At 56.5% G+C, this 16,223-nt stretch overlaps 1 protein-coding gene across 1 annotated transcript; it reads left to right on the top strand.

Moving 5' to 3' along the window:
- The first annotated feature begins 1,301 nt into the window (after nt 1–1,301).
- LOC121470533 (zona pellucida sperm-binding protein 3-like) lies at nt 1,302–14,402 on the top strand. The gene is made up of 9 exons (XM_041718432.2): nt 1,302–1,771; nt 4,240–4,358; nt 5,657–5,760; nt 8,271–8,448; nt 10,858–10,978; nt 11,077–11,168; nt 12,401–12,516; nt 13,320–13,403; nt 13,589–14,402. The coding sequence occupies exons 1-9, from the start codon at nt 1,415–1,417 to the stop codon at nt 13,696–13,698; spliced, it is 1,281 nt and encodes a 426-aa protein (XP_041574366.2). The 5' UTR covers nt 1,302–1,414; the 3' UTR covers nt 13,699–14,402.
- Nucleotides 14,403–16,223: the final 1,821 nt, after the last annotated feature.

Genomic DNA, 16,223 nt, shown 5'->3' on the forward strand with positions numbered 1-16,223 from the left:
TCCATTTTTTAAAATTCCATTTTAAAAATCCATTTTAAAAATCCATAAAAATTCCATTTAAAAAAATCTCCATGCAAAAAAAAATTCATTTAAAAATGAATTTTTAAAAAATCCATTTTAAAATTCCATTACAAAAAATAATTCCATAAAAAATCCATAAAAAATCCATAAAAAATCCATTAAAAATCCATTAAAAATCCATAAAAAACCGGGATTGGGATAACAAAGGGAATGAAATAACCCCAGAAAAATCAGGGAAAAAAATTTGGGAATGAGCCTGGAAAATTGATGGGATAAATTTTTGGGAATGGGGGAATTTTGGCTGGAATTAGGGGTGACAGTGACCCCCACCCCCAAATCCCATTTTATTTTTGGGATGGAACGAGGGGAAAACAAAGCCCAGGATGATCCCTGGAATTGGGAATCCCGGGAAAAGCCGAGCCTTGGATGAGGATTTTTGGGAATTTGGATCGTGGTGAATGATGGAAATCCCAAAAATTCCCACATTTCCCCAATTCCAGGGATGATCCCAAACCCCTGGATGAGGAATTTGGGGGGATCCCACATTTTATCCCCAAAAAAAGAAGGAATTTTGGCTCCTGGGCTTGGAATTTTGGGGTCATGGGTGATCCCAAACCCTTTGGATGTGCAAATCCTGGGGTTTTTTTGGGATTTAGGATCCTCCCCCATTCCCAAAAATCCTCATCCAAAACTCTGGGATCCCGAATTCTAGGGATAATCCCTCATCCTAGACCGAAGGAAAAATGGGATTTGGGTTTGGATCATGGGGAATGATGGAAACCCCAAAAATTCCCGCATTTCCCCCAATTCCGGGATAATCCCAGGCCTTTGTTTTCCCCTCGTTCCATCCCAAAAATAAAACGGGATTTTGGGGCGGGGGGGGGGTCGCTGTCACCCTTAATTCCAGCCAAAATTCCTTCTTTTTTTGGGATGGAACAAGAGGAAATCAAAGCCCTGGAATGATCCCTGGAATTGGGGGAAATGCGGGAATTTTTGGGGTTTCTGCCGTTCCACATGATCCAAATCCCATTTTTTGGGGGGACAGACCGTTCTGCCCCCAACTCCTCATCCCAAAATTCCTGATGCCTTTGGGATCGCGCCTGGAATTCGGGATTCGGGAAGCAGCGGAGCCTCGGCTCGCTCCTTATCAGCGCCGAGCCCAAACAATTCCCGCAGCGCGCGGCTCCGCGGCTCCTTTTTGGGATAAACAATTCCCAAAAAATCCGCCGGCATCGCTCCCCCCGAGCCTCGGCACCCCGGAAATGACGGGAAACGCTCGGGGGGCGCCCTTGGAATTCCAAAGGGGGGGTGGGGAGGGGGAGCTGGGCCGCTTCCCAGCGGGATAAAAACCGGGAGCGAAGCGCCGCGCTGGCAATTCCAGGGATTTTCCGGGATGCGCTCCCAAATCCGCCTCCTCCTGGCGCTGCTCTGCGCGTTCCCCGCGGCGGCGGCGCCTCCTCCGTGGGACAGGGTGTGGGGCGATGCCAATCCTTGGGAATGGGGGGAGGAGCGGCCGAATTCCCGGCCGAATTCCCGGCCGAATTCCCGGCCGCGGGCGCCGGTGGAGGTGCAGTGCCGGGAGGCGCGGCTGGAGGTCACCGTGCACCGGGATCTGTTCGGGAACGGGCGTTTGGTCAGCGCGGCCGAGCTCAGCCTGGGCCCCGCCGCCTGCAAACATTCCCGCCTGGATCCATCCCAAAAAACCGTCACCTTCAGCGCCGGTCTGCACGAGTGCGGCAGCACCGTCCAGGTGAGCCCCGCCCGCCTCTCCTTCCCGCCGGGATTCCCGCCGGGATTCCCACCGGGAGCGGCTCCCGGGTGTGCGGATTCCCGCGTCTGAGTCCCGTTCCCATCCCGGAATTCCCGCCGGGAGCGGCTCCCGGGTCAGATTAAATCCCAGGTTTTGAGGGTGATGCAGGTGAGTCCCGTTCTGATCCCGGGATTCCCACCGGGAGCGGCTCCCGGGAGCGGGGCGGATTCCCGAGTCCCTGTCCCGATCCCGGCATTCCGCCCCAATCCCGGGATTCCCACCGGGAGCGGCTCCCGGGTGTGCGGATCCCCGCGTCTGAGTCCCGTTCCCATCCCGGAATTCCCGCCGGGAGCGGCTCCCGGGATCGGGCGGATTCCCGGCTTTGAGTCCCGTTCCCATCCCGGGATTCCCACCGGAATTCCCACCGGGAGCGGCTCCCGGGTCCGTGGAAATCCCAGGTTTTGAGGGTGATGCAGGTGAGTCCCGTTCCCATCCCGGGATTCCGTCCCGATCCCGGGATTCCCACCGGGAGCGGCTCCCGGGATCGGGCGGATTCCTGCGTCTGAGTCCCGTTCCCATCCCGGAATTCCCCCGGGAGCGGCTCCCGGGATCGGGCGGATTCCCGGCTTTGAGTCCCGTTCCCATCCCGGGATTCCCACCGGAATTCCCCCGGGAGCGGCTCCCGGGTCCGTGGAAATCCCAGATTTAAGGGTGATGCAGGTGAGTCCCGTTCCCATCCCGCGATTCCCACCGGAATTCCCCCGGGAGCGGCTCCCGGGTCCGTGGAAATCCCAGGTTTTGAGGGTGATGCAGGTGAGTCCCGTTCCCATCCCGGGATTCCGTCCCGATCCCGGGATTCCCACCGGGAGCGGCTCCCGGGATCGAGCGGATTCCCGGGTTTGAGTCCCGTTCCCATCCCGGGATTCTGCCCCAATCACGGGATTCGCACCGGGAGCGGCTCCCGGGATCGGGCGGATTCCCGGCTTTGAGTCCCGTTCCCATCCCGGGATTCCCACCGGCATTCCCACCGGGCCCGTTCCCGGGTCCGTGCAATTCCCAGGTTTTGAGGGTGATCCAGGTGAGTCCCGTCCCCATCCCGGGATCTCTCCCGGGGAATCGCGGGGATCCGGGTGAGTCCTGTCCTGATCCCGCAATTCCCACCGGGAGCGGCTCCGGGGCCGCGCCTGTTCCCGCTTTTATGGGATTATTCCCGGGGAAGGAGAAGTGGGATTTCCTGGGAATTTGAGCGATTTTCCTGCAGCTTTTCCCATTCCTTTTTCCCTTGGTTTAATTCAACTCCCTGAAAACTGAGATTTTTCCACCCCATTTCCCCCTTTTCAATCCCTTTTCCCCCTTTTCCCCCTTTTCCATCCCTTTTCCACCCCATTTCCTCCTTTCCCCCTTTCCCATCCCTTTTCCATCCCTTTTCCATCCTTTTTCCCCTTTTCCACCCCTTTTCCCCCATTTCCATGGATTCCCCCGTCATTCCCTTTCAGCCCAGTGATGCTGCTGGGATGAAGGGTGGCCTCTCCCACAGAATTCCCTGTTTTTATTCCCAAATCACCCGGAATTACCTTATTTCTTGGAATTCACTCTCACCCTGCTGATATCCCTGACCAGAGACTCGCAGAATTCCTGGTTTTCATTCCCTCCAATTCCCTCTCACTCGGCACTGAGGAACCCTTTTCCCTGGAATTCCCAGATTTCATTCCCAGATTCCCTCATTCCCTCCCATTCCCTCTTGGCACTGAGGATCCCTTTCCCCCAGAATTCCCAGATTTCATTCCCAGATTCCCTCATCCCCTCCCATTCCCTCTTGGCACTGAGGATCCTTTTTCCCCCAGAATTCCCAGATTTCATTCCCAGATTCCCTCATCCCCTCCCATTCCCTCTTGGCACTGAGGATCCCTTTTCCCTGGAATTCCCGGATTTCATTCCCAAATTCCCTCATCCCCTCCCATTCCCTCTTGCACTGAGGATCCCTTTTCCCTGGAATTCCCAGATTTCATTCCCAGATTCCCTCATTCCCTCCCATTCCCTCTTGGCACTGAGGATCCATTTCCCCCAGAATTCCCAGATTCCATTCCCAGATTCCCTCATCCCCTCCCATTCCCTCTCACTCAGCACCGAGGATCCCTTTCCCCTGGAATTCCCAGTTTTCATTCCCAGATTCCCTCATTCCCTCCAATTCCCTCTTGGCACTGAGGATCCCTTTTCCCTGGAATTCCCAGATTTCATTCCCAGATTCCCTCATCCCCTCCCATTCCCTCTTGGCACTGAGGAACCCCTTCCCCTGGAATTCCCGGATTTCATTCCCAGATTCCCTCATTCCCTCCAATTCTCTCTCGGCACTGAGGAACCCTTTCCCCTGGAATTCCCAGATTTCATTCCCAGATTCCCTCATTCCCTCCCATTCTCTCCGGCACTGAGGATCCCTTTCCCCCGGAATTCCCGGATTTCATTCCCAGGTCACTCCGGATTCCCTGATTTACCGGACGCTCCTGAGCTACGATCCCAGCCCCGGCAGCAACCCGGCCATCGTGCGCAGTGACCCGGCCATCATTCCCATTGAGTGCCACTATCCCAGGTTTTCCCGGATCCCATCCCGCGTTCCGGCATTCCCAGGAATCCCATCCCCATCCCAGGATCCCTTCCTGTCATTCCCGGGAATCCCGTTCCCATCCTGGGATCCCATCCCGCATTCCCAGCATTCCCAGGGATCTCATTCCCATCCCAGCATTCCCAGGGATCTCATTCCCATCCCAGCATTCCCAGGGATCTCATTCCCATCCCGGCATTCCCAGGAATCCCATTCCCACCTTTGGATCCTATCCCACATCCTGGCATTCCCAGGAATGCCATTTCCATCCCAAGATCCCTTCCTGCCATTCCTGGTAATCCCATTCCCATCCTAAATCCCATACCACTTTCCCAGCATTCCCAGGAATCCCATTCCCATCCCAGATCCCATTCCATGTTCCCAGTGTCCCTATTCCTGTCCCAATGTCCCCATTCCCAGTGTCCCCGTGCCCAGTGTCCCCAGCCCCATCCCAGTGTCCCATTCCCAATCCTATTCCCGATCCCATTCCCAATCCCATTCCTGATCCTATTCCTGATCCCATTTCCTTTTCCAGGCAGGATAACATCTTCAGTGTCCCATTCCCAGTGTCCTATTCCCAGTGTCCTATTCCTGATCCCATTCCTGATCCCATTCCCGATCCCATTCCCAGTGTCCCATTCCCGATCCCATTCCCAATCCCATTCTGATCCCATTCCCAATCCATTTCCTGATCCCTTTCCCAATCCCATTCCAGATCCCATTCCCAATCCTTTTCCCGATCCCATTCCCAATCCCATTCCCTTTTCCAAGCAGGATAACATCTGCAGTGGCTCCCCATTCCCAGTGTCCCATTCCCAGTGTCCCATTCCCAGTGTCCCATTCCCAGTGTCCCATTCCTGGTCCCATTCCTGATCCCATTCCCGATCCTTTTCCCGATCCCATTCCCGATTCCATTCCCGATCCCATTCCCTTTTCCAGGCAGGATAACGTCTCCCATGTCCCATTCTCAGTGTCCCATTCCCGATCCCATTCCCAATCCGTTCCCTGTTCCAGGTGGGATAACATCTCCAGTGTCCCCAATCCCATTCCTGATCCCATTCCCGATCCCATTCCCAATCCCATTCCCAATCCGTTCCCTTTTCCAGGCGGGATAACCTCTCCTGTATCCCATTCCCAATCACATTCCTGTTCCCATTCCTGATCCCATGCCCATTCCCATCCCCATTCCCAATCCCAGTCCCATTCCCAATCCCATTCCCATTCCCATTCCCATTCCCATTCCCATTCCCATTCCCGATCCCATTCCCGACCTGTCCCTGTTCCAGGCGGGAAAACGTCTCCAGCGGCTCCATCCGTCCCACCTGGGCCCCCTTTAACTCCGCGTTGGCCTCCCAGGAGAAGCTCCTGTTCTCCCTGCGCCTCATGAACGGTGCGGGATCCGCGTTTTCCGCCTTCTCCCCTTTCCCGTCCCTCTTCCGTCCCTTTTCCATCCCCTTTTCCCCTTTCCCATCCCTCTTCCGTCCCTTTTCCATCCCTTTTCCCCTTTCCTGCCCCTCTTCCGTCCCTTTTCCATCCCTTTTCCCCTTTCCCGTCCCTCTTCCGTCCCTTTTCCATCCCCTTTTCCCCTTTCCCGTCCCTCTTCCGTCCCTTTTCCATCCCTTTTTCCCCTTTCCCGTCCCTCTTCCATCCCTTTTCCCTTTCCCCCATTTCTCCATCCCCTTTTCCTCCTTTCCCATCCCTTTTCTCCTTTCCCCCCTTTCCCCCATTTCTCCATCCCCTTTCCCCAATTTTTGATCCCATTCCCATCCCTTTCCGCCCCGTTTTCCCTTTTTGGGATCGCTTTGAGGTTGATTCCATTGGATTTTCCCGAGGACCGGAGCTCTGAGAGGGTCTTTTCAGGATTCCCCCTTTTCCATCCCTTTTCCCCCTTTCCCTTATTTCCCCATCCCCTTTTCCCCCTTTTCCATCCCTTTTCCCCTTTCCCTTATTTCCCCATCCCCTTTTCCCCCTTTTCCATCCCTTTCCCACCTGTTTTCCCTTTTTGGGATCACTTTGGGGCTGATCCCATTGGATTTTCGTAAGACTGGAGCTCTGAGTAGGATTTTTTGGGATTTCCCCCTTTCCCATCCCTTTTCCTATTTTGGGGTGGCTTTGGGGTTGATCCCGTAGGGTTTTCCAGTGGACTGGAGCTCTGAGCGGGATTTCTCAGGATTTCCCCTTTCCCATCCCTTTTCCCATTGGGTTTTCCATAGGATTGGAGCTCAGAGATGGATTTTTTGGGATTTCCCATTCTTTTTCCCGTGGGGTTTTCCAGAGGACTGGAACTTGGGGCAGGATTTTTTGGGATTTCCTCATTCCCATTCTTTTTCCCGTGGGGTTTTCCAGAGCACTGGAACTTGGGGCAGGATTTTTTGGGATTTCCCCATTCCCATCCCTTTTCCCCTTTTGGGGTGGCTTTGGGGTTGATCCCATGAGGTTTTCCAGAGCACTGGAGCTCGGAGCGAGATTTTTTTGGGATCTCCCCATTCCCATCCCTTTTCCAGAGGACTGGAGCTCCGAGCGGGATTTTTCGGGATTTCCCCTTTCCCATCCCTTTTCCCATTGGGTTTTCCATAGGATTGGAGCTCAGAGATGGATTTTTTTGGGATTTCCTCATTCCCATTCTTTTTCCCATGGGGTTTTCCAGAGGAATTTTTTGGGATTTCCCCATTCCCATCCCTTTTCCCCTTTTGGGGTGGCTTTGGGGTTGATCCCATGGGGTTTTCCAGAGCACTGGAGCTCAGAGCGGGATTTTTTTGGGATTTCCCCATTCCCATCCCTTTTCCAGAGGACTAGAGCCCCGAGCGGGATTTTTCGGGATTTCCCCTTTCCCATCCCTTTTCCTGTTTTGGGATCATTTTGGGGATTTTCCCATTGGGTTTTCCATAGGATTGGAGCTCAGAGATGGATTTTTTTGGGATTTCCTAATTCCCATTCTTTTTCCCATGGGGTTTTCCAGAGGAATTTTTTGGGATTTCCCCATTCCCATCCCTTTTCCAGAGGACTGGAGCTCCGAGCGGGATTTTTCGGGATTTCCCCTTTCCCATCCCTTTTCCCATTGGGTTTTCCATAGGATTGGAGCTCAGAGATGGATTTTTTGGGATTTCCTCATTCCCATTCTTTTTCCTGTGGGGTTTTCCAGAGGACTGGAGCTCGGAGCAGAATTTTTTGGGATTTCCCCATTCCCATCCCTTTTCCCCTTTTGGGGTGGCTTTGGGGTTGATCCCGTGGGGTTTTCCAGAGCTCTGGAGCTCGGAGCGGGATTTTTTTGGGATTTCCCCATTCCCATCCCTTTTCCAGAGCACTGGAGCTCGGAGTGGGATTTTTTGGGATTTCCCCATTCCCATCCCTTTTCCAGAGGACTGGAGCTCCGAGCGGGATTTTTTGGGATTTCCCCTTTCCCAACCCTTTTCCTGTTTTGGGATCATTTTGGGGATGATCCCATTGGATTTTCCAGAGGACTGGAGCTTGGACTGGGATTTCTCAGGGCTCCCTATTTCCCATCCCTTTCTCATCCCTTTTCCCCTTTTGGGGTGGCTTTGGGGTTGATCCCATGAGGTTTTCCAGAGCACTAGAGCTTGGAGCGGGATTTTTTTGGGATTTCTCCATTCCCATCCCTTTTCCAGAGCACTGGAGCTCGGAGCGGGATTTTTTGGGATTTCCCCATTCCCATCCCTTTTCCAGAGGACTGGAGCTTGGAGTGGGTTTTTCGGGATTTCCCCTTTCCCATCCCTTTTCCTGTTTTGGGATAATTTTGGGGTTGATCCCATGGGGTTTTCCAGAGCCCTGGAGCTTGGAGCGGGGTTTTTTTGGGATTTCCCCATTCCCATCCCTTTTCCAGAGCACTGGAGCTCGGAGTAGGATTTTTTTGGGATCTCCCCATTCCCATCCCTTTTCCAGAGGACTGGAGCTCGGAGCGGGACCTCTCGGCGTTCCGCCTGGGGGACGTGCTGAACCTCCAGGCCGAGGTGGGCGCCCACAGCCACGTCCCCCTGCGCCTCTTCGTCGACTCCTGCGTGGCCACCCTGGGCCCCGGCGCCGGCAGCGAGCCGCACTACGCCATCATCGACTTCAACGGGTGCGCCCGCGGCGGGGACGGCTGGGGACAGCTGGGGACAGCTGGGGATGGTTGAGGACAGCTGGGGACGTTTGGGGGCATCTTGGGACATCTCTGGATATTTGAGGACATCTGGGGTCATGGGGAGGGTGGCAGCTCATCCTGTCCCACTACGCCATCATCGACTTCAACGGGTGCGCCCGCGGCGGGGACGGCTGGGGACAGCTGGGGACATCTGGGGATGTTTGGGGGCGTCTTGGGACATCTCTGGATATTTGAGGACATCTGGGGACGCTCTGGGGTCATGGGGAGGGTGGCAGCTCATCCCGCCCCACTGCGCCATCATCGACTTCAACCGATGTGCCGGACACAGCTGGGGACATCTGGTGACATTTGGGGATGGTTGGGGACGTCTGGGGACATTTGGGGATAATTTGGGGACGTTTGGAGACATTTGGGGATGTCTGGGGACATTTGGGGATAATTTGGGGACTTTTGGGGACATTTGGGGACATTTGGGATGGTTGGGGACATCTGGGGACATTTGGGGATAATTTGGGGATGTTTGGGGACAGCTGGGGACATCTGTTGACATTGGGGATGTTTGGGGACATCTGGGGACATCTGGGGACAGCTGGGGATAATTTGGGGATGGTTGGGGACATTTGGAGACATCTGAGGACATTTGTGGACTTTTGGGGATGTTGGGGGACATCTGGGGACATTTGGGGGTGTTTGGGGATGGTTGGGGACATCTGGGGACAGCTGGGGACATCTGGGGGTGTTTGGGGACATTTGGGGACATCTGGGGATGTTTGGGGATGTTTTTTGGGGCAAATTTGGGGACGTTTGGGGTCATCTGGGGATGGTTGGGGACATTTGGGGATGTTTGGGGATGTTTGGGGACATCTGGGGACATCTGGGGACACAGTCGAGGGTGGTGATACCTCACTGTGCTGTCAGTGACTTCAACGGGAGGGCTGGGGATGTTTGGGGACAATTTGGGGTGAGGGACACTGTCAGGGGTTGGTGACTCCTCGTCCCTCCCCACTGCTCCATCATTGACTTCAGCCGGTGACTTTAGGGACATTTGGGGACATTTGGGGGCATTTGGGGACATTTGGGGACATTTGGGGTTGTTTTAGGGTCAGGGGGAGGGTGGCTCTGCATCCTGCCCCACTACACCCTCATCAACTTCAACAGGTGAGTTTGGGGACATCTGGGGACGTTTGGGGACAATTTGGGGACAATTTGGAGTCTGGGGACACCCAGCAGTGCTGAGCCCTTGTCACTTCCCTGGCCGATCTGGGGACACTTGGGGACACAGCGGTGCCAGCTGGGGCTGTGACTCCACTGTCCCCATGGCTGTGACCCTGTTCCTGTGGTGTGACCCCACTGTCCCCATGGCTGTGACCCCACTGTCCCTGTGGTGTGACTCTGTCCCCATGGCTGTGACCCTGTTCCTGTGGTGTGACCCCACTGTCCCTGTGGTGTGACACTGTCCCTGTGGTGTGACCACACTGTCCCCATGGCTGTGACCCCGCTGTCCCCCTGTCTGTGACCCTGCTGTCCCCGTGTCTGTGACCCCACTGTCCCCTTGATGTGACCCCACTGTCCCCTTGATGTGACCCCTCTGTCCCTGTGGTGTGACTCTGTCCCCATGGCTGTGACCCTGCTGTCCCCATGGCTTTGACCCCGCTGTCCCCAAGGTGTGACCCTATCACCACGTCTGTGACCCCGCTGTCCCCATGGCTGTGACCCCGCTGTCCCCGTGGCTGTGACCCCGCTGTCCCCATGGCTGTGACCCCGCTGTCCCCGTGGCTGTGACCCCGCTGTCCCCGTGTCTGTCACCCTGCTGTCCCCGTGTGTGTCACCCCGCTGTCCCCGTGTCTGTGACCGCGCTGTCCCCGTGTCTGTCACCCTGCTGTCCCCGTGTGTGTCACCCCGCTGTCCCCGTGTCTGTGACCGCGCTGTCCCCGTGTCTGTCACCCTGCTGTCCCCGTGTCTGTGACCCCGCTGTCCCCGTGTCTGTGACCCCGCTGTCCCCATGGATGTGACCCCGCTGTCCCCAAGGTGTGACCCTATCACCACGTCTGTGACCCCGCTGTCCCCATGGCTGTGACCCTGCTGTCCCCGTGTCTGTCACCCTGCTGTCCCCGTGTCTGTGACCCCTCTGTCCTCATGGATGTGACCCTGTTGTACCCATGGCTGTGACCCTGTCCCCATGTCTGTCACCCTTCTGTCCCCATGGATGTGACCCTGCTGTCCCTGTGTCTGTGACCCCGCTGTCCCCGAGGTGTGACCCTGTCACCATGTCTGTGACCCCGCTGTCCCCGTGTCTGTGACCCCGCTGTCCCCGTGTCTGTGACCCCGCTGCCCCCGTGTCTGTCACCCCGCTGTCCCCGCGGTGACACCGCGCTGTCCCCACAGCTGCCTGGTGGACGGGCGCTCGGATGCCACCAGCTCGGCCTTTGTCACCCCGCGGCCGCGGCAGGACGTGCTGCGCTTCCAGATCGACGCCTTCCGCTTCGCCGGGGACCCGCGCAGCCTGGTAACGCCTGGGGACACCGCGGGGACACCGCGGGGACACCGCTGTCCCCGGCCCTGCCGCTGGCCCCGCGGTGTCCCCAGCAGTGTCTCCTGGCGCAGATCTACATCACGTGTCACCTGAAGGTGACGCCGGCCGAGCAGAGCCCCGACGCGCTCAACAAGGCCTGTTCCTTCAGCAAGGCGCGCAACGCGTGAGTGCCACCTCCCCATGGCACCCCACAGTGTCACCTCGGCAGTGTCACCTCCCCCATGGCACCTCCCCGTGGCACCCCACAGTGTCACCTCGGCAGTGTCATCTCCCCCATGGCACCTCCCCAGTGTCACCTCGGCAGTGTCACCTCCCCCATGGCACCTCCATGGTGTCACCACTATGGTGGCACCTCCATGGTGTCATCTCTGCGTGGCACCTCCCTGGTGGCACCTCCATGGTGCCACCTCCCTGGTTTCACCTCCATGGTGGCACCTCCCCATGCCACCTCCCCAGTGTCACCTCCCCCATGGCATATCCCTGGTGGCACCTCCATGGTGGCACCTCCCCCATGGTACCTTCGTGGTGTCACCTCCCCAGTGTCACCTCCCCCATGGCACCTCCATGGTGTCACCTCGATGGTGTCATCTCTGTGTGGCACCTCCATGGTGGCACCTCCATGGTGGCACCTCCCCACTGTCAACTCCGAGTGGCACCTCCACAGTGTTACCTCCCCCATGGCACCTCCCCAGTGTCACCTCGGCAGTGTCACCTTCCCGGTGTCACCTCCCCATGGCATATCCCTGGTGGCACCTCCATGGTGGCACCTCCCCCATGGTACCTTCGTGGTGTCACCTCCCCAGTGTCACCTCCCCCATGGCACCTCCATGGTGTCACCTCCATGGTGTCATCTCTGTGTGGCACCTCCTGGTGTCACCTCCATGGTGACACCTCCCCATGCCACCTCCCCAGTGTCACCTTCCCCACGGCATATCCCTGGTGGCACCTACCCAGTGTCAACTCCGAGTGGCACCTCCACGGTGTCACCTCCCCCATGGCACCTCCACGGTGTCACCTCACTCATGGCATCTCCGTGGTGTCACCTCCCCAGTGTCACCTCCCCATGGCACATCCCTGGTGGCACCTCCCCGGTGTCACCTCGGCAGTGTCACCTTCCCAGTGTCACCTCCCCCATGGTACCTTTGTGGTGTCACCTCCCCAGTGTCACCTCCCTCATGGCACCTCCATGGTGTCACCTCCCCGGTGTCACCTCCATAGTGTCATCTCTGTGTGGCATCTCCCCAGTGTCACCTCCGACATGGCACATCCCTGGTGGCACCTCCCCAGTGTCACCTCCCTGGTGTCACCTCCATGGTGTCATCCCTGTGTGTCACCTCCCCGGTGTCACCTGCCCGCCCCGGTGGCCGCGGCTGACGGTGTCACCTCCCCGTGCAGCTGGGCGCCCGTGGAGGGGACAAGGGACATCTGCAGCTGCTGTGAGCGGGGCAACTGCGGCCAGCGGCCACCACAGCCCTGGGACGGCCACCGCCACCGCAGGGACGACGGGCACGGTGAGGGGACAGCCGGGGACAGCTGGGGACAGACAGGGACAGCTGGGGACAGCCGGGGACAGCCGGGGACACTGGGGGTACCAGGGACAGGGGGACATCATGGAGACATCATGGGGATGTCATGGGGACATCATGGGAACATCATGGGGACATGAGGACAGGGGGACATCATGGGGACATCATGGGGACTGGGGGACATGGTGACAGGGGGACATCATGGGGACATCATGGGGATATCATGGGGCCATGGGGACATCATGGGGACATCATGGGGACAGTGGGACATGGGGACGGGGGGACATGAGGACATCATGGGGACGTCATGAGGACAGTGGGACATGGGGACAGTGGGATGTGGGAATAGGGGGACAGTGGGACATGGGGACTTCATGGGGACATCATGAGGACAGTGGGACATGGGGACAGTGGGACGCCGGGATAGGGGGGACAGTGGGGCAGGGGGACATGAGGACATCATGGGGACATCATGGGGACAGTGGGACATGGGGATGGGGGACATGGGGACATCATGGGGACATCATGAGGACAGTGGGACATGGGGACAGTGGGACGTGGGGATAGGGGGACAGTGGGATAGGGGGACATGGGGACCTCATGGGGACATCATGGGGACAGGGGGACCATGGGGGTGGGGTGATCGCTCCTCACTGTCCCTCATTGTCCCTTGTCCCTTGTCCTCACTGTCCCCATGTCCCTCACTGTCCCCACGTCCCTCCCTGTCCTCACTGTCCCTCACTGTCCCTCACTGTCCCCACGCCCCTCCCTGTCCCCGCTGTCCCCAGGTGCCACCTCTGAAGCTGACGTTGTCATCGGTCCCGTGCTGCTCTCGAGTGCCCAGCAAGGCCAGCGCCCCGAGGGCCACCAGGGTGAGTGACACCGGTGACACCGGTGACATTGGGTGACACTGTATGACACTGGGTGACACTGGGTGACACTGAGTGACATCAGGTGGCACTGGGTGACACTGGTGACACAGGGTGTACTGTGTCACACCAGGTGACACTGGGTGCCAACCCCCACTCCCCCCGTGTCACTCGGTGTCCCTTGGCAGGCGCGGTGACACCGCTGGCCCTGGGGACAGCGCTGGCCTGCGCCGTGGCCACCGTGGCTGCGGCCGGAGCCGTGCTGGCCATCGGCCTCAGGCGCCGCAATTCCCGATAAAGCCCGGAAATCCCAAAAAATCCCACGAGCATCGGTGGAAATCCCAAAAAATCCCACAAGGATCGATGGAAATCCCAAAAATCCCACAAAGATCAATGGAAATCCCAAAAAAATCCCACGAGCATCGATGGAAATCCCGATAAACCCCGGAATGACTGACGGAAATCCCAAAAAACCCCAAAATGAGAGATGGAAATCCCAAAAAATCCCACAAGGACCAACAGAAATCCCAAAAGGATCGATAGAAATCCCAACAAATCCCACAAAGACCAATGGAAATCCCAATGAATCTCACAAGGATCAATGGAAATCCCAATAAATCCCGCAAGGATCAATGGAAATCCCAATAAATTCTGCAAGGATCAATGGAAATCCCAACAAATCTCACAAAGGATCAATGGAAATCCCAATAAATCCCACAAGGACCAATGGAAATCCCAATAAATCCCTCAAGGATCAATGGAAATCCCAATAAATTCCTCAAGGATCGATGGAAATCCCAATAAATCCCACAAGGATCAATGGAATTCCCAATAAATCCCTCAAGGATCAATGGAAATCCCAATAAATCCCCCAAGGATCAATGGAAATCCCAACAAATCCCCCAAGGATCAATGGAAATCCCAATAAATCCCACAAGGACTGATGGAAATCCCAATAAATCCCACAAGGATCAATGGAAATCCCAATAAATCCCACAAGGATCAATGGAATTCCCAACAAATCCCACAAGGATCAATGGAAATCCCAACAAATCCCACAAGGATCGATGGAAATCCCAATAAATCTCACAAGGATCAATGGAAATCCCAATAAATCCCACAAGGATCAATGGAAATCCCAATAAATTCTGCAAGGATCAATGGAAATCCCAATAAATCCCACAAGGACCAATGGAAATCCAATAAATCCCACAAGGATCAATGGAAATCCCAATAAATCCCACAAGGATCAATGGAAATCCCAATAAATTCTGCAAGGATCAATGGAATTCCCAATAAATCCCACAAGGACCGATGGAAATCCCAATAAATCCCACAAGGACCCGCGGTGTCCGAGGGGTCACTCTGGGGGGTATCCCGGGAATGGGGCAGGGAGGGTGACCAGTCCCGTCCCAGTGTCCCCAGTCCTGTCCCAGTGTCCCCAGTCCCGTCCCAGTGTCCCCAGTCCTGTCCCAGTGTCCCCATCCCTATCCCGATGTCCCCAATCCCAATGTCCCCATTCCCACTGTCCCCATTCCCTTCCCAGTATCCCAGTTCCCAGTGTCCCCATCCTAATGTCCCCAATCCCAATCCCAGTGTCCCCATTCCATCCCACTGTCCCCATTCCCGTCCCAGTGTCCCTATTCCCAATGTCTCCAATCCCAGTGTCTCCTTTCCCATTCCCAATGTCCCCAGTCCCATTCCCAGTGTCCCCAATCCCAGTGTCCCCAATCCCAGTGTCCCCATTCCAATCCCAATATTTCCATTCCTGGTGCCTCCATTTCCGATGTCCCCATTTCTGTCCCTGTGTCCCCATTCCCAATGTCCCCCAATCCTAATGTCCCCATTCCCATCCCAGTGTCCCCATTCCCAATGTCCCTATTTCCCAATGTCCCCATTCCCAATGTCCCCATTCCCAGTGTTCCCATCCTAATGTCCCCATTCCCAATGTCCCAAATCCTGTCCCAGTGTCCCCAATCCCAGTGTCCCTATTCCCATTCCCACTGTCCCCAGTCCCATCTCAATGTCCCCAATCCCAGTGTCCCCAATCCCAATATCCCCAATCCAATCCCAATGTCCCCAGTCCCATCTCACTGTCCCCAATCCCAATGTCCCCAATCCCATCCCAACGTCCCCAATCCCAATCCCAATGTCCCCATTCCCCGTCCCGTGTCCCTATTCCCAATGTCCCCAATCCCAGTGTCTCCTTTCCCATTCCCAATGTCCCCAGTCCCATTCCCAGTGTCCCCAATCCCATCCCAATGTCCCTATCCATTCCCAGTGTCCCCAATCCCAGTGTCCCCAATCCCAGTGTCCCCAATCCCAGTGTCCCCATCCCAATCCCTATATTTCCATTCTCAGTGCCTCCATTTCCGATGTCCCCATTCCTGTCCCTGTGTCCCCATTCCCAGTGTCCCCAATCCCATCCCAATGTCACCAATCCCTAAATTCCCAGTGTCCCCATTCCCAGTGTCCCCAATCCTAATGTCCCCATTCCCACTCCAGTGTCCTCATTCCCAATGTCCTCATTCCTGTCCCAGTGTCCTCATTCCCAATGTCCCCATTCCCACTGTCCCCATTCCCAGTGTTCCCATCCTAATGTCCCATTCCCCAATGTCCCAAATCCTGTCCCAGTGTCCCCAGTCCCAGTGTCCCTATTCCCATTCCCAATGTCCCCATTCCAATGTCCCCAATCCCAGTGTCCCCAGTCCCACTGTCAGCAGTCCCATCCTGATGTCCCCATTCCCAACGTCCCCAATCCCATTCCCACTGTCCCCAATCCCAATCCAGTGTCCCCAATCCCAATGTCCCAAATCCTGTCCC

Source organism: Taeniopygia guttata, chromosome 10 (assembly GCF_048771995.1).
Source record: "Taeniopygia guttata chromosome 10, bTaeGut7.mat, whole genome shotgun sequence".
NCBI lineage: Eukaryota > Metazoa > Chordata > Aves > Passeriformes > Estrildidae > Taeniopygia > Taeniopygia guttata.